The sequence below is a fragment of the Acanthopagrus latus genome, chromosome 2, assembly GCF_904848185.1.
Source record: "Acanthopagrus latus isolate v.2019 chromosome 2, fAcaLat1.1, whole genome shotgun sequence".
Lineage (NCBI taxonomy): Eukaryota > Metazoa > Chordata > Actinopteri > Spariformes > Sparidae > Acanthopagrus > Acanthopagrus latus.
Window position 1 is genome coordinate 15,617,866 of NC_051040.1, and position 18,103 is coordinate 15,635,968.

The 18,103-nt window shown below is 40.9% G+C and overlaps 1 protein-coding gene across 3 annotated transcripts in view; it reads left to right on the forward strand.

Annotated features, from left to right (window-relative positions):
* Positions 1-16,496, forward strand: part of elna (elastin a) — a 51,106-nt gene extending 34,610 nt beyond the window's left edge. The window contains exons 19-51 of one of the 3 annotated variants that reach the window (XM_037122812.1): positions 181-216; positions 360-485; positions 652-747; positions 867-1,001; positions 1,352-1,525; positions 1,615-1,701; positions 1,782-1,814; positions 2,887-2,973; positions 3,095-3,124; positions 3,396-3,524; positions 3,715-3,813; positions 3,933-4,061; positions 4,224-4,313; positions 4,770-4,886; positions 4,976-5,011; positions 5,422-5,472; positions 6,877-6,879; positions 6,976-7,002; positions 7,103-7,117; positions 7,226-7,255; positions 7,711-7,737; positions 7,936-7,974; positions 9,265-9,312; positions 9,392-9,478; positions 9,621-9,674; positions 9,940-9,975; positions 10,299-10,358; positions 11,401-11,439; positions 11,926-11,982; positions 12,582-12,614; positions 13,540-13,575; positions 14,282-14,350; positions 14,920-16,496. In XM_037122812.1, coding sequence (XP_036978707.1) covers positions 181-216; positions 360-485; positions 652-747; positions 867-1,001; positions 1,352-1,525; positions 1,615-1,701; positions 1,782-1,814; positions 2,887-2,973; positions 3,095-3,124; positions 3,396-3,524; positions 3,715-3,813; positions 3,933-4,061; positions 4,224-4,313; positions 4,770-4,886; positions 4,976-5,011; positions 5,422-5,472; positions 6,877-6,879; positions 6,976-7,002; positions 7,103-7,117; positions 7,226-7,255; positions 7,711-7,737; positions 7,936-7,974; positions 9,265-9,312; positions 9,392-9,478; positions 9,621-9,674; positions 9,940-9,975; positions 10,299-10,358; positions 11,401-11,439; positions 11,926-11,982; positions 12,582-12,614; positions 13,540-13,575; positions 14,282-14,350; positions 14,920-14,966 — 2,162 coding nt within the window. In that variant the 3' untranslated portion in view covers positions 14,967-16,496. The remainder of the gene's footprint in view (positions 1-180; positions 217-359; positions 486-651; positions 748-866; positions 1,002-1,351; positions 1,526-1,614; positions 1,702-1,781; positions 1,815-2,886; positions 2,974-3,094; positions 3,125-3,395; positions 3,525-3,714; positions 3,814-3,932; positions 4,062-4,223; positions 4,314-4,769; positions 4,887-4,975; positions 5,012-5,421; positions 5,473-6,876; positions 6,880-6,975; positions 7,003-7,102; positions 7,118-7,225; positions 7,256-7,710; positions 7,738-7,935; positions 7,975-9,264; positions 9,313-9,391; positions 9,479-9,620; positions 9,675-9,939; positions 9,976-10,298; positions 10,359-11,400; positions 11,440-11,925; positions 11,983-12,581; positions 12,615-13,539; positions 13,576-14,281; positions 14,351-14,919) is intronic. The other 2 variants (XM_037122823.1, XM_037122830.1) reach the window with 2 other exon arrangements.
* Positions 16,497-18,103: the final 1,607 nt, after the last annotated feature.

The window sequence follows — 18,103 nt, forward strand, 5'->3', positions numbered from 1 at the left end:
GGAAAATAAAAAGATACATTTGCCAATCTTAGACCCTTACCAATAGCCTAAATGGCATGTGAGGCCCAGCTAAACATTGTCACCTTTCATTATTAGTGTGAATGCTATAAACCAAAGACATTGCCATTCCTTGAGCCTCAACAGCATGCCTTAAAAAAAGACATTTATATTTACTTTCAGCAGGATATGGAGCTTTGTCAAAGGCTGCTAAATATGGTGAGAACTTTAATGTTTTGTTTTTGTTTTATATACGAAAATTTAAAATGATATTGTCACACATGACCTATTCACTCATCCTGTGAGTTAAAAAGATGTAAGTAAGAACTTCTCAATTTATATTGTACTGTTTGTTCTACCAGGTGGGGTACCAGGTGGAGTGCCAGGAGGAGTACCGGGAGGACTACCGGGAGGGGCACCACTTGGAGTACCAGGAGGAGGAGCACCAGTGTCTGGATATTCACAGGCAGCCAAAGCTGCTAAATATGGTATGGCGTATAAATTGCATTATCATTTGGACTTGTCTTAAAATTATGTTATGCTCTAATATTTGTACTTGTACAGTCCTTAAGATGATAAGATACCTACTCCATGTTGGATAATAATGTTTTAATTACGTTTTGTCTTCCCCTTGATTGGCTATATGCACTGAAGGACTTGGAGGGGCAGGAGGACAATTAGGGACGGGAGGGTATGCAGGACCGGGTGGAGCAGGAGGATATGCTGCTGCCGCTAAAGCTGCTAAATATGGTACGGAAATTTAAGATCAAATCCTATTCTTCTTCTCCCTCTAAAACATGTTCTTACAGACATTATTTTTGGCTGCAAAAGGATGACAATGTGATTTGAGTTGCTTGATTATGCCGCAGGAGTGGGGGGACTTGGAGGAACAGGAGGACATGGAGGTGGAGGACTTGGCGGAGGTGGAGGTGGAGGACTAGGAGGACCAGGGGGACAGGTTGGAACAGGAGGCTACTCTGCCGCTGCCAAAGCTGCTAAATATGGTAATTAAAGATTATCGGACAAGTTATGTGGTTGATGTGGATGGATCTCGAGTCTTACGACAGAGGGCTGCTGAGATTGAATCAGAATCAATAGCTCTGATATTGCTGCCTTTGTAACGTCCAGCAACTCTACTGACTTGACCATGTTCAAACCTGGGCCCTGGTACCCACCGTTACAATATTAGTAGAGCTTTCAGATAAGCGATGTTTCATGCATCGGCTTGTGTAGTTTGCACAGATGAAGGGTAAGGCACACCACGGGGGTAAATGTTAAGATCTGCTTATTAAGCAAATGTCATATGTCAAACCATAACGCCAGTTTTATGGGGAAATAAATGTGCTTTCCACAGGAGCTGGAGGATTGGTAGGAACAGGACACGGAGGTGGAGGACTTGGAGGAACAGGACTTGGAGGTGGAGGACTTGGAGGAACAGGACTCGGAGGTGGAGGCGGAGGAGGAGGACTTGGAATATCAAGACTGGGAGGTGGAGGATACTCTACTGCTGCTAAAGCTGCTAAATATGGTAACTGAAATTAAATAATAAAATCATTGCATTTTACACAGAGTTTTAAGTGACTGTGAATGATTACTTAATTACTTTTTGTATTAAAGGTCCAGGTGGTACAGGGAGGGTTCCGGGTGGTGGAGTAGGTGGAGGAGAAGTCCCTGGAAGAGTCCCACTTTTACCAGGATATGGGTGTAAGCATGCTCAACACAACATAAAAAAGACAAAATTCTAGCATCAGGTTGTTTTCTAAACTCAACATTTTGTGTTGCAGCGTTGGCAGCCGGCGCTAAACCTCCTAAATACGGTGAGACTGTGATCCTTATAGTTTGACATAGTGTAATTTTACCATGACATAAGGTGTAACAAACCTTTTTCTCCTATGCAGTGCTGCAGACGCTGCTTTTTTATGCACAAGGACGCAAAGACGCTTAACAGAGTGGAACAAACAAAACAAAGAATAGATGGATAAACAAAAATACGAATAAGATAAATTACCAGAGAAGTTGATTGTTGGGGCTGGACCTAGAGCTGATAGACCTTATTAATGGGTTTTTAAGTCTTTTTTGAAGTGCTCCAGAGAAGTCCGTTTGAGGATTTTAGCTGGAAGTGCTCCAGAGAATGGGGGCTGTCACACAGAAGGCTCTGTCGCCGAGGGTTTGCAGTTTGGTGTGAGGGATGGAGACCTGGTGTGTGCCTGATGAGCGCAGCTTCTGAGACTTGGTATAGGGGTGGAGAAGGTCAGACAGATATGGGGGGCCAGGGAATGGAGAGATTTATAGGTCAGGAGGAGAATATTGTAAGTGATGCGTGATTTGACTGGGAGCCAGTGAAGGCGAATGAGAGTGGAGGATGTGTTGCCAGGGCTTGGTGCGTGTGAGGACCCTGGCAGCAGAGTTCTGCACATACTGGAGCCTGTCCAGGGTTTTGGAAAGGAGCCCAGACAGGCATGGATGAGGGTCTCAGCCACAGGTTTGGAGAGGGAGGAGAGGGAGGGTTGGAGTCTGGAGATGTTTTATAAGATGATAAAAAGCTGATTTTGTGATGGATTTTATGTGTGGTTGAAAGGATAGCGTGGAATCGAGGATGACACCCAGGTTGCAGACTTCAGTGGATGGGGAGAGAGAGCAGCTGTCCATGTCCAGGGGAATATCTCCAACCTTCTGGAGAAGCACCTTGGAGGCCACAACCATGAGCTCTGTTTTATTGTTGTTGAGTTTGAGTTGATTTGATGTCCTCCAGAGTTTAATATCGTGCGAGCAGCTGACCAGTGACTGTGGCGGTAGCTGGCTGGAGTGGAAGTTGAGACCGTGTTTGAGAAATTTCCAGCAAGTGTGAACTTTCATTTGTAATGTAAGTCTTTATCCACTTCACAACAGGAGTCCCAGGAGCAGGCCTCGGAGGAGGTGGAGTTCCAGGAGGAGCAGGTGGACTAGTGCCTGGTGGTGGTGGCGGCGGCTACGGTGGTAAGTTGTTAAGTTGTCTATATCAGTGTAAACAAAAAGGTCTAAGTTGCTTCTGCTGTTTTTGTCATTAAACACAACTTAAGTAATTGTCAGTCACAAACATTATGTTGCCTCCTGACAGGTTATGGTACTGCAGTCAAACCAAAATATGGTAAGATGTAGTTTTTAATATTACCTTAGATTGGACCAATTTCAGCATGTTTCTGTGTAAAATGTATGCAGGTAGGTAAAGGAGGACAGGGTAGCAGAAATAAGCATGAAAATTATATAAATACTGCACTCTCAGAGACATTTTATCATGTATCACTATATTCTGATTGGTGGGGTACTGTTTAAAATAATTACTGTAACTCTTCCTAGATGTTATTAGGTTTGATTAACTGTAAACTGATGATGTAACTTGCTCCATTTCTCTGAAATAGCTGTGCCAGGAGGAGCTGGAGCAGGGTTAGGAGCAGGAGGGCTCGGAGGGACAGGAGGAGCAGGAGTCGTTCCGAGTGCAGGACTAGGAGGTGGACAATACTCTGCTGCTGCAAAAGCTGCTAAATATGGTTTGTGAAATAAGCACAAACACAAATAAAAGACATTCAAAGATGTTTTCTTGTGACTAATGTAACTCCAATAGGAATTGTGTGGATTTCAATGATTGTAAATCTAGCTGCTCATTTATTTTAACTTATTCTTTCACATATTAGTCTTTATTAGGTGTGAATAATGATTAAAATAATTTCTTATTGGGAGCTTTAGGAGGAGCTGGTGCTGGGTTAGGACCAGGAGGAGTTCCTAGTGGAGGACTAGCAGGTGGACAATACTCTGCTGCCGCAAAAGCTGCTAAATATGGTATCATGACCAAGCACAAACACCGAAAAATTCCATTATAATATTAACTAATTCTGATAAGAACTGTACATCAGCTGTGATCTAATGATGAAACTTGCCCGTTTTCCACCTAATATAAGGTGTTTTAGGAGGAGCTGGAGGTGGGTTAGGAGGAGGAGGACTGGGAGGAGCAGGAGGAGCAGGAGTAGTTCCTGGTGGCGCAGTAGGAGGTGGACAATACTCTGCTGCTGCAAAAGCTGCTAAATATGGTTTGCGAATTAAGCACAAACACAAATACAAGACATTCAAAGACATTTTCAATGATTGCAGATGTAGTTGCTTATTTACTTCATTTCATTCTTTCAAATATTAGTCTTTATTTAATGTGAATAATGATTGAAATCATTTATGCATTTATCATTTATTTATAGGAGTTGGAGGACTGGGAGGAGCAGGAGGAGTTCCTGGCGGAGGACTAGGAGGTGGACAATACTCTGCTGCTGCAAAAGCTGCTAAATACGGTACAATAAATAAGAACACAAGCAAAAAAAAGGCAATTAAAAAAATCCCAAAGTGTATAACTTGAGATAGGAGCTGCTCAATTATCAATCATTACAAATCTTATTTCTTACTGACATTGTCTTTTACCTCTTGATAACCATTCATAACAAGTTCCTTAGGCATAGACTTGGCAATTAGGCACTCACCAGCAGGCTCCTCTCCCTGGCCTGGCTCCAGGAGAGGGTCCTGTCTCACCATTTCAGGTAGAGCTAGTTGTGTCAGGAGGTTTTGGAAAAGCTTTTATGCCTGGATTATACCCGGAGAGCTGTGGACATGACAGAAGTAGATCTGCTCATACTACTTTCTGGCATCAGCTTGAGGATGTGGTTCTGTGGCTCTTTGAGCGTAGTGGTCACATGGACTTGTCTTCACAGACCATCAGTTTGTTGACCTCACGTGTGTCTCTCTCTCATCAGGCGTTACCGGAGAGGGACTTGCCGTGCCAGGAGCTACTCCAGGCACAGGCGTCGGTGGTGTTCCAGATGGTTCTGCTGTTCTGGTACCAGGTGGAACAGGTGTTCCTGGAAAACCAGGTAAAGCCCTCCATATGTTTTTTTTCTTTTCTTATTTTCTTAGATGAACTTCTTTTGTATCTTGAATAATCTGTTTGATACGTTAACAGCCAAGGATGCAGGTCCTTCTGGAACTCCTCAACCAGGTACACTGAAATGACAATACTCTGCATTTCTGTTGACATTCACTGTTCATACATGTTTTAACACACACATACTTTTGCAATAACTACACACAGCATATGGTAGGATGAGAGATAAACACAGTTTCCATTTATATTATATATTAGATTATATTTGTTGATTGCGCTCTATCTTGAGGTGATTGCGCAAATGCTAGGCCATAATTCATCGCCGCTATATTTCCTGCCCACAGATTGTGTCCATGTTGGGTTTTTTTTTTGCTAATGCTACAAGCTATTGACCCCCCTCTAGCTTACAGCCTTTCGGCTGTGGCACTATCAGGGTTCATTTCACAGCTTCTACCTTTTCTAGTCTCTCTCATTCTGTACCTGTGTGCAATGGATGAAAACTGGAACCTGTTGTCTTTTGGCAGTGCCCACGCCTCTTGCCGAAATTAGCCAGGCCCCAGAGGTTCCACAGCCCAGTAAGACTTGCTGTTTGCATGAAACCTTTCACCAGTGAAATCTGTGGTATTTAGTGTATGTCAAATTGTAGTTGAGCGGTAGTGTTTTTTGCTACACTGACGTAGCATCAGACAGTCCACTCAGTATTTGTGAATATGATTGCTCCTCCCAAAACAGACTCGAGTGACGTTTTAAGGCATCTTAATAGTTACAGATTAAGATCTTAAAAGCACAGTCTGTCATCCAAATGTAAACAAAAGGGTCGCCCACAACATCTTGAAGTGTTTTGGATACATTCTTTATGGGACTCACTGTAGCTTCTGCTGCTGTATTTTCGTCTGCATGTTTTACCATAAAATATGTGGGTTTACTCTTAATTTATACAGCCAGAAATCCTCAGGAGAATTAATTAATTTTGTGATTTACACTTGAATAAAGCTGATCATTTTCTCAAATACCGTTTGGAAAGAACTGTCTTTAACATACAAAGACAATTCAACCCAGGAGTAGCCTTTGTCATTTTGGGACTGTAAAGACAGGCACTATTCTGTGACTTCTTTCAGCATTACTAATGATCTCTAATAAGCAGTTTGGGTGGGGGGTTTTTTGTTGTTTTTTTTTTTGTTGTTTTTTTTTCTGCTGCAGGCACCATGTATTTTGTCAGATATAAGAACATTAACATGTCACTGCTCTGCTTCAGACACAATCCGTTAATATCAGGCTGCATGTAGTGTTGACAGAGAAGTTGATACAGCCTGTCTGGTCCCTGCCGCTCTCTCACTGTTGTGTTAGTTACAGCCACCAGTTGTCCCGTTTTCTCAACAGTACTTGTCTTGTGCATTCTTTTCCTTTTTACTAACAGCTCTCTGTGCTTGATGGATTGCTTTTTTATGCATTGAATAGTTGTAATTTCTAGACAATTGCAGATCTTATTTGATCATATAAAAGCCACTTAGAAGTACTGATACTGGAATGCTGTGTGATACTGTGTGTGAGTTCAAGTTCTACAGCAGGGTTTTTGTCATATTTCCAGGGTCAAGTCAAATGATATATGATATTTAATCTTTTATATGGTTATGTAAATGAACTGTGAAGCCCCTGCTATAGAATTTCACCTTTCAGTGGATTGTTTTACCACGATTTTCTCCTGATGACAGATGGATTATTTTGAAAGGTCTTGTGCGTCTTGTTCTTGATGTTCCTATTTGTTTTTCACGTACCTTCCCTCTCCAGCATAATGACATTTGGTTCTGTGTTATAGTTTCATCATTACATCTGCTGTATATTGCAATAGTATTAATTAAACCAAACCAAATATACAAAATAACTAAATGAATGCAACATCGTATAAGACAGTCTGACTAATTTTGTTTTTTGTCTTCTCTCCTGCGCTTCGCTCCCTCGTGGTGGATGTGTGAAAACAGGCGGTGAGTTCAATAGCAGTGCTTTTTTTTCACTTGATTTAATTCTGCTTCATGTCTCATCTGGTTTTAATGTATTTTTATTTCTTACTGTTTTTACAGTTTCTGGTGGAATTCTTCAGCCAAGTGGTGAGTTGTATATATGAAATTGTTTATAATCAATTATATTGAATAATGTACTTATGTACTGCAGATGGATTAAGTTTATGATATGTTTTTAATTTCACAGCTGGCACAAGTGTCGGTAAATATGCAAATCTTCCTGATATTGAGATATACCATGAAACACTCATTACGCTTTAAATTTGCACAGATTTTGACGTTAATATATGAATGCTTTGCGGTGTCACAGGTGGAGCAGGTGTTCCAGCACCCTCTGGTGGTAAGATCGGTTTTCCTTTTCTTTGGTGCATGTATTGATTGTGTGCCACTAATCAGTTTACACTGACTTTAGATAGTGTTTTGTGCTGTTAAACCTACTTTTACTTTATGCTGGATGTTAACTCGTGTTTTAGTTCAACAGGTCATTTAGACAACCTCTGTTTGAATCTGTGGTTGGTAATATGTGCTGCTATGTTGTATTTACCATATTTGCCTTTGTGTTTGTTTGCCTTTGTATTTGTTCATTATGCTGCTGTTTTTCCTTCTGGCTGTATCCAGCATAAGATTTTCTTTCTCTGACAAGCTATGCTTTTCCTTCCTAACATTTGAAATAGGTTTGTTGTGTTGTTTGTGCTGCTGTTTTTGTCCTCTGGCTTATTTGTATGAATTAGTCATCACATTTTACAGTATAGAGCATAAGATGGTTCATGTATTGGTCTCTTCACTCTCATTTAGCTGGGACCGGAGTCCAACAACCCGGAGGTAAACAAATATGAATTATTTAATAATTTGAAAAGTCCATGTTGTTTGTAGCCCTCAAGCCATGTTTTGTTAATAAAACTTAATGGGATTCAGTGCATCCATCTGGCCACATGGTGGAGATAAATACAAACACAGCAGCTCTGGTCATTTGTCTCTGCTGCACTCTGTGAATTGTAATGACTCTGCGGCTGTTTTCAGGTGTTGGTGTTGGAACAGGTGGAAAACCACCCAAACCAGGTAAATGTGGCTGATATTCACCTTCAAAAGGCAACAATATCTTGTCAATTTAGTTAAAACTTGATTAATTTGTGTTACAATGTGTAAAATGTGCAACATACCTCCCTATCTTTTGTCTTTATTCATTAAGTTGATCTTGCCATTGCCACACAATAGATTATTAAATTATTAAATTGTCCCGAATATTCAGTAATACCATAAGAATAAACTTCTGTTATCTATGAGACGCCATAGCAGAAAAAGAGCCCAGTCGTATATCTGAAGTTTATCTGTGAAATAATGAAAAAAGGAACTTCTTCATGTCACCCAGTGTCTGGAAACATCTAACCACGTCTTTCATATGATTTGTATCTGTATTTATATTAAAACAGCATAAGAGCTTCAGATTATTGCTGCCCTTGATAGATCGTCCAAACATTATAATACATAAGCGCACAAATCCGCTCTGTCCAACCTCATCATTTCAAAGTCAAAGCACTACTGTCATTAATACACATTGTATGATCCTATTATATGTTATATATCATGCTCTCACACACGGCTATGTTTATCTTACCGTACACATTCTGTTTAGACAGGTAATGATTCAACTTGAATCGATAAATGCAGCAGTTAATATATAAATAAAAGCTGTGTCAGGACTTTCGTTGCCCAATTATTCCTCCAGCAGACTGAACAGTCATCAGTTTTGTGTACCTGCAGGTTTTGCAGTTTTAGGGTGTTTTTGCTGTTGTGTACTATTTTACCTGTGATGGACATGAGACCAAATTCAGGGTGTTACTCTTGCATTTTGTTTTGTCCAACTCAATCAGTGAAATATCAAGATTTTCCCTGAGAGAGAAGTTTGATTTGTTTTTGGAGCATCCTTACAAGACAATAAAACAGACTAAGACACATTGAATTCCAGTTTTTAACACATACATTAAACAAATGGTAAAACAATCATTCCCTCTGTAGATAAAAAGGCTAAATTAAAAGATGATTCTTAGTTTCAGGTGAAAATACACTGATGAACACATACAGTAATTATCAATTATTATTATTATTTTAACATTTCTTCCTCTGATTTCCTACACAGTTCCAAAACCAATTCACTGGACTGTTTCTTGAACTAAAAGAACAAGTGTTTGTTTTTCTTCTTTAAGTTCTCACTGAAGCTAATCTAATAGTTTAGATGTCACTGGAGAGGATGAAGTCCACATGGATCATAGGGACACTTTCATTCCTCACTGTAATGGAGAATCTGCTGTTAAATCAACTAAAACTTTTACTCCAAATGCATTTGAGCAGGTATTGTTCCAAGCGCCGGTGGCTATCCCTATGGTGGACCTTATGGAGGTAAGTTCTCTAAACAATATCCTCTATTTAACATTTCTAAGTGAAACTGCAGTGGCTGTTGATTCTTTCTGTGTTTTAGTTCCTTACGGTGTTGGTACTGGCACTGGCACTGGAACCGGAACTGGAGCTGGAGTTCTGCCTGGAGCGAAGCCTTTGAAACCTCCAGGTGTGTGTTTGTGTGCCTGTATTTCTGCTTTGAACAAAACACTCCTTCCAAAATATGTTCAAAGGCTGATTTCTTTTTTTGCATACTTTTTTTTTTTCACATGAAGGCTCAAACACTGCTGTGTTGTGGTTTTGTGTTGCAGTGGGTGGAGCAGGAGGTGGAGTTGGAATCCCACTGGCAGCAGGAGGTTATCAAGGTCAGCGCCTACATTTTATGTAACACGTTAATAGTGGTTTATTTGTGAACCCTAAGAACACAAAGGCGTCAGTCATTTGAGAAAAACTGAGGCATGAAAAGCATAAATTTCCTTATTCAAGATAAAACAGTTTCTTTCTTTTATTTAATAATTTAATAATTCAAATCATTGCCATTTCTTGGACGAGCCAACCCCCGACACAAACTGTAGGACAAGTTGACCCAACAGACAATAATGCTGCTTTTTTTCTGTCATCACAATTCAGGGGGATACAGGCCATATCATCAAGGTTATGGTCAGGGTATGTATGAGAGGAGAGGAGACAGTAATACACGATGTTCCCCTGACTTAAAAAAAAAAAAGAAAAGAAAGAAAAACGTTATGCCCAGTGCTCAAAGTGACAGTTGGTCTGGAGATGCCATCGCATTGCACTTCCTGTACAGGAAACTGGCCAACATGCTGATAAGTGTCAGGAATGAGACGCCAGCTGGATACTCTGATGAAGGAAATCATCGGGTGTTTTATTGGAGGCAGTATTGACGGTCCTGAGCAGCTTTACAGTCGGTAAACTGACTCAGCGTCTTTATCACCACATCTGAGCCTGTCTTCTGTCTCGTGTGACAGGTGGGTTGACGTATCCCTCTGCAGTTGGTGGTGGTGCTGGTGCTAAACCGCCTAAACCAGGTAATGTAACAGTGTATATGAAGATCCAAGCTCTCAGCTCATAGGGTCTATAGTCTGTATTCCACACTGCTCTCCCATTTGATATTACTGGAAGATATTCAGTACTGTATCTCACATGGAACTAAAACAAAGCATTTTAAAATAGCATTATGCCAAATAAAAGGACCAAATTATTACAAACTTCTCATAGAACGTCTTTCACAAAGTTGATAAAGTTTCTCTTAATTTAGCAACTCACAATCATGACAGATTTTATGAGGGAGTCTTCTTTTTTCCTTCTGTTGTTGACTGTAGCAGATGTTTGACCTGTAATATGTTGGTGTTAAGTTTGCCTCACAAAACGTTTGATACTTCGATACTCTACGAGAGATTAATGTTCATTTTGTGCTTCTGTGGAAGTAAACTTTGTTAGGTGCCGTACCACCAGACTACAGAACAGCCTCTTTCTTCACGTGATTTGTAATTTTATGATTTTCTTTATCTAAACCAGATAAACTGGTATCCGACCTGCTGACAGGCATTAAGAATGACTATAATAATTATATTATAATACAGAAATAGCTAATCTTCTCGCTGATGTTCCTGTTTGCTTATGTAGTTCATATAGAGGCATTAGTATAACACTGACACTGTTTTATAACCAGTTAAAAGTTCCTTGTTGTATATTTAACAATGGCAGTTTTATAGCCTGTTTTCCAAATCCCTGCTCCGCCAGAGGCAGTAATCCCTGAGGTGTAACGGTACCGTTAGGAGTTTGTAAATGGAGCAACAGAACAACTCAACATTTCCCAATGGAGGCTGATTACTGTTAGTAATTCTGTGTACAGCATCAAAGTGTGACTGTTTGAAGATAACACAAGCCTCCAGAGAGTCCTGCCCTGAAAGAGCAAAACTCTGCCAGAGGAAGTTTGGATGAGGTTGTTGCTTTGACCTCCACTGGCTACGTATCATGACAGCTAAAGGAACAAAAATACTAATGTTCACAAAATCATGAGAATACACACATTATCATGACGTCTTTATTTGCTTTACCTTTGAACAGGTTACGGCAATCTTGGAGGAGGTGGAGGATATCAGCAGGGTGAGTTTGTTTGATATTTTTTTGGTATAAGCTTCTCTTTTTTTTTAGTTGATTAAAAACATGGGGTTAATATGGCTCACACTCTTCAACTGTCCACAACACGCTTTCCACTTTGTGCATGTAGCTTCTGATCCTGCCTCTCCTCCTCCTCCTGCTCCTCCTCTGTGAGGGATGAGTGTAATCGCACAGCCACAGCTGACAGCGCAGCCTCCTCTCACCTCCCCACAGACTCTGTGCAGGCTAGTTGTTAAAACTCGTGGCCCTAATCCTTCTCCCACTGGCCACACAGATATTCCTATGTGTGAAACGCTTCCACAGATGGTTTAGTAACTTCTAACCTCATTTGCCAGTACAGTTTGCCAAATGGAGAATAATTATTGGCTTCTACAAAATTAGGTCAATAATAATATTCACCGTACTGTACAAAGTTTTCTCTAAATTTGTATGATGTTTTCCTATAAGTGGATTTGCTTTTTGATTCTACAGGTGTGGTTCCTGTGGTACCTGGTTACGGAGTAGTTTACCCCCAGCAGTACTACCCAGGTACAGCACTACTACTGCACACAGCACATGTTTGAACTTCCTGATGAGGACTTTCTCTGCTGAGTCTGTGACAGTGTTGGTGGTAAACAGGTTTCTGTGCAGTGACCTTTAAAGAGCAGCAACTGTGTCATAAATCAGTGCAGAGGACCTGACAGATGGCAGAATAAAGCCATTTATCTTTAAAAGGTGGAGGCGAGAGAAGAAGACAGTAGTAGGATGGTGTGTGTGTGGTGTGTGTGTGTGTGTGTGTGTGTGTGTGTGTGTGTGTGTGTGTGTGTGTGTGTGTGTGTGTGTGTGTGTGTGTGTGTGTGTGTGTGGTGGTCAGTTAAGTCGAGCTGTAAGACTGCAGTTTTCTAGGTAGAGAAAACATGAAACACAAGCTGGGATCAATCAGAACACACAGGAGATAATTCTGATTCAGTTCATGTAGATTTTCATTTGTTTTATGATCCAAAGTACCCATTATCGTGCTTATATCACTGTAGCGACTGATTCATTCAACCCAAAGAAGTTAGCTTGCATCCAAACTGCCTCCCACAAACACCAGGATTTAGAGAACAGACAAATTCTCTAACTTTTCGTCCTTGTTTCTGGATCAGGAGGCGGATTAGCGCACAGCTGCCAGCAGCCAGGTAACACAGCTGGACGCATTACAGGACAGGAAAACTGACCCATCACTTCCTCTTATAGAGCTGAGGGCATGATGAAAAGGGAGAGGAGGCCTGCTGCAGAATGACAGGAAAATGTACCATCCACAATCTGTTGAGATTGTTGATTTTCAATTCAGGAAACCACGTCTTTCATTTAAGGCTCATCAGCCCCTTCTCTCCCTTCATGCTGAACACTTTTCACCTAAACTCAGTGCAGCTCCAGCTTCTCCTCATTTACATTACGTGGGTTTCTGTGTGAACTCCCATGGAAAAATCTGTATTTCACACCATTTAACTAGTTTGTATGCAGTGGAGGGATCGTAACCTCAATACTCACATCTCTCATGTTAAACTTGAAAATTCCTGAATCATTGTGATGGTTATGAAGGCACATATTCATACACAAAATACTTATTGTTGACTTGATTCCTTTTAGCCAAGTGCAACTGAGGGCTTTTCAAGATTAACATTAAATAATTATAATTCTAATTTCTCACACTCAGGTTGTTGACACACATGGGAGGCTGACTTCGCATTAGAGAATTAAATTATGTATGTTGATGTTCCAGACAATTGTTCTCCCATTTGCAGAATAAACCTGAAAATATGAGGCAGTGCAGGTGGTCAGAAGTCACTTTAATGAAATTAAATTTTAACATGTTTAAAATGCAAAAATACAGACTGGATAACACAGCTGTGTGTTTAGGTCTGCTGACTTGAATCCACTGAGTGTATCTTTAGCACCAGATCTAAGTGCCTCCCATGTGATCTACTGTAATGTCAACAGTTTGGCCTCACCACATCCTGGCCAGGATACACCTATCAACCAGATCCAAAGTGGTTTCATCTTTAGCATTAATGCTAATGGAACCATCTCATCTCTCATTTGTCTCTAATGTTTGTCTAGGTGGATATGTTCCAGCCCCACTGACTCCTCAGCAAGGTAACAAACACCTCCTAACATCTCTAAAAACACACGACCTTATCATGATTGTAACTCAGCACACCTTCCAGTTTCTCTCTGTGCTCTTGGCAGAGGGTGACGCCATGTCAGATGATTTGGATGAGATTGAAAACAGTGTGCGTTGGTACTGTGTGTGCCTGTCAGTGCAGATGGTACGGACAGCCAGTGTGAACGCACGATAATCTGTATTTTCCTGACCATCTGAGATTACTGCAGGCCGGATTATTTCAAGGAAGGCACGTCTGCTTTCTTAGATAACTACTAGTTTAAACTCTCACTGAGTTACTGATGGACTGTAATGGTGCATTTAAATGTAAAGAGAGATGCTCCTCTCTTACACAGATAGGAACTAACAAAATCGCTCTGCCAAATGAGTGAACGATACTAATAAGTTATTTCAGATGTTATGGGGATATGAAATGTGGTGTTGCTCCAGTAACAACCAGTTGGCCCTGGCTTCAAGATTTGTGTGTGAGCCAGTGAACAAGAGCTGCATTAAAGCATGCAAACATATTCCAGTACACACCCAAAATAAAAGTATGGACCTGAAAACGTAGCCGTCCCTCTTTCATACATCACTGACCTTTCAAACACAGCTGAATAACCCATTTTCTAAGTCATACCACAGGAGCTTTTTGTAGGGAAAGTAAACAGATCTGATGGGCTGTTCTTGTATTTTTCGCAGCCAAAGCAGCCAAGTACGGTCCATTGCAGGGTTTCCTCGGTGGCGGAGGAGGAGGAGGGGTCTACAGAGGTAAAACTTCAATATATGTATATTCAGGTTTTTTAAACGCACCACTAAAAATGTGAATGTTTTTTTCTTGTGTGTGACTTTTGTCATCACAAACGTGCTGGGAAAACAAGGGACAGCAGATCACATATCTCATCAGACATCCAGAAGATGTTAAAAAGTCTTCTGGACGTATTCTGCATTAGACACTTGTTTTTTTTCTAGATCTGATAACTTTTTCATCTCTGTTGAGAGATGCACCTGCACAATGCTGATCACGCAGCTTGGTAGCACGGCTCAGTTTGGTGACACAGCAGCCACTAACTGTGTCTCGCTTTGGTCTTTCTTTCAAAATCATCGCCAACTAAAACATGTTCAAGCCCTGCTGTAACAGAAATGGATTTAAAAGCCAGTAGCCTAAACTTTAACCCACGTCAAATCATTGTGCCAGAAAAAGGGGCAAACAATTTTTTGCCCTGTGTGAAAGCAGTGTAACACTCACAAGCCTGCTACACTAATAAGCAAATACATAGATACATAGGCTGTATTCATGTGAAAAGACTAAACTGTGACTCTGCTGGTCTCTGCTGCAGGTGGCGTTGCAGGATGCCAGGGCAAATACTGTGGGAGGAGGAAGTAAAGGATCTCTTGAGATCCACAGTGACCTCAAGAAACCATGGTGCTACTGCATGATCTAGAATGTACATTTTATATGCAAAAAAAAACCCCATTAGATATCGTGTAAAGATGTTTTTTTTTTAATTAGTTTACTTACTTGACTTCAACGTCTGTTTTTATACAAACCCACCGACCCAGAATTTTGTACACGTTCTGATGTGACGTATGTTATTGACCGTGCCTTTAATCATTAACGTGGTAATCAGCTTTAACTCTCTGTACTGCACCAGAATACTTACAATACAAAGAGCGCGTTTGTGTCACCGCGCGTTGTTCCTGTGCATGAATGTGTGTGTGCATGGGTGCGTGTGTGTTTTGTTGTATTGTTGTGCGAAAGACTGTCTGAACCAATCGGCCGCCAATGTGACCTATGAATGATTTCCCTTTCGGATTAAAGCAAGGTGAGGCGGAGGCAGTGTCGGAGCCCGTGCGGCGGTGCAGAGCTCGTCACCTCTCTGACACAACACAAAGGTGTTGGGTTTGGTCGCGGTTCGTCCAAAGACTGATGAAATCCAGCCAATCTCAGCATCGTCTCTGGCTCCCGACCTCTCCGCTGCTATTTTTAGACCTGCTGGGTATAAAGCAGCGGGAACTGGGGCTCTGGCCAACCCATCTGCTCTCAGTAACTTTGCTGATTCTAGTTGCTATGCAGTTCAGTTTTCTCAGCGTTTTTTTTTTTTTTTGTGTTGCCAAAACTTGTGATGTATGAAGAGCACTCTCCGCTCTGAGGAAGACAATCAAAAAGAGATTCATTCATTACAGGATGTTTTTAAAAAAAAAACACGAGAAAGCAGTGTTGACTTTAGCTCCGAGTCGGCTGAAATTGAGATACTACTCTGGCATGTACATTATGTATGTATGAGTGTTTGATTATGTGCCCTAACGTCTGAGATTGAGCGTCTTATTCTGCTCCGAATGTTTAGTCTCAACGCAGCAGTTATTTACATTCATGTACTTTGTGATTATTCAAGATTTTTTTGTTTTTGGCACCATGCTTTGACTCATAGCTTTATCGTTATCAGGAATGTGTGAACCGATAACAAAGACAATCCTTTTGCTTTGGCATTTATTCACTGTGTATAAACTGTAATACAGAATAAGACTTTAAGTGAGGCATAAGCTCCCATTGTTCTTCATCTACTTGAGCTGCTTTTTAAAAAATGGCTTACTGACCAAAGGTTATTGAGCGCTGTCTGCAGAGTGTCCCCATCTCTTTCTGTAACTGTGTACTGTATTTTGTACTAATTTGAAGTTAGCTGGCTTTGGTTCCTTCACTCGGTGCTGTGTAAGAACTGTCTTTGAGCCTCGCTGGGTCAGACCTTGTCTTATGTGCCGTGGGATACTCTTCATCTTTATTTAAAACTGTTTTTATAAGGAGGAACAGTGTGGTTTTGCACTTTTTATATTTCCACGACACACATGTGACTTGTTCCCGGATATCCCGGCATTTTATTTGCTTCCTTAAGTAACAAAATAAAATGCGTTAAAAGATCTCGTGTCTTCCTTTGTTTTGATTTCTCTATGTGAAGTGAATACCAGAGCGGCAGCAGCAGCAGCAGCAGCAGCAGCAGCAGCTTGACCTGTGAGCTGATCAAAACCACCTGGTCCAGGGTGTCCTGGTAGACCAGTTTGTTATAAACCACATTCCAGACAGGAATAATATCTGGAGCTCAGTCCTGTCTCTTTGGGCCACTTCAGATCTTTACTCTCTCCTCCACAGGGTGAAACAAATCAGGAGCCATCGGATTTAGGGTACTTTAAAATCTGATATGTGTGATTTGCTCTTGACTGTAATGAAAACAAACCCAGATTAAGGACAGATATTATGCCACAGCAGTGACTTTAAACTCTGTGCTTGTTGTGCCAGATGGAAATAATGAACTCATGTTGCCGTTCTCTGAAGGTCTCCTGGGAGAACCACTGACCCATGATCTGCAGTCCTGTAGAAATAGCTTACACTGTTGTTCCATCACTTATATAATGTTCTCGCACGTCACAAATACCAGAGTCACTATGGAACTGCAGTACGACAAAGTTTTAATAATAAAACTATAATTCAGCTTATACCAGAGGGGATGTTCATCCTGTTGTGTTGTGATGGTGTGTTGAGTTTTAATGTGATTGTTGATCTCAGTTTGATTCAGTTTCAGCAGTTTTGTGTCCCTTTTACAACGGGGGTTTGTTGGGAAAAATGCTATTTTGGGCCATGGGGGATTTTTTTTTGCTACAATAATGTGACCAGCCAAAGTGGAAGCAAAGCTGAGCAGCACCCTCTGGGCACTGTTTTCAAAACCTGGTAGCTGTCTTACCCACAATGCAGCTGAGCCACTGGATGACATCAGTGGGGGCACTTTATCAGATGACGCGCAGCTTCCTCTGGAGCCACAAAAGGATTTATGCTGGTAAAAATGGTGGACTTGCCTTGTAATCCTTCCTTTTTAACATTTCAACTGGTTTTACCTTTTACTCTTTAAATATCTCGACGGTTTATATCTCTTCCTCTTCACTTACTTACCTCTTCACTTACTAACTTATTTTCTCTCACCCCCCACTAACATTTCAGCGGCTTTCATGCCGTATTCTGCTTTATTTTACCCTTTAAAGATGCAATATATAAGAAGTTTAGTTGAAAAACATTCAAAACCTAAAGGGACTATGAGGAACTTTGAAGTGTTTATGAAACAGTCTCGGGATTCCTCTGATGATTGTAAATGACCTGTCACAGCAAACGAGACCATCAGAGATAAGACGGCTGTTTTCAAACAGATATTATAAATGCTTGTGCTCAGATTCAGTCACATATAATGTCACATAAATACATGACCTCATCACGATCTATCCTGAGTCTCTCTGTCACTGGCTTCACAGCAGCAGTCGCTGGTTCTGGTTGGGAACGGTCTTTGTCATCACTCTGACTAAAATGATCAAGAGAATGTGAAGAAATTACAGTTTTGAATTTACTGTGTTAATGTATGACATCGAGTCGATCTCTATTCAAGTCAGCATGCTAACCAAACACCAGCACTCCCCCACAGTAGACAAATCTCACTGACTGGACCTCTAGCTGCATTGCTAACCGAGCTAACCGGCTAATGGCAG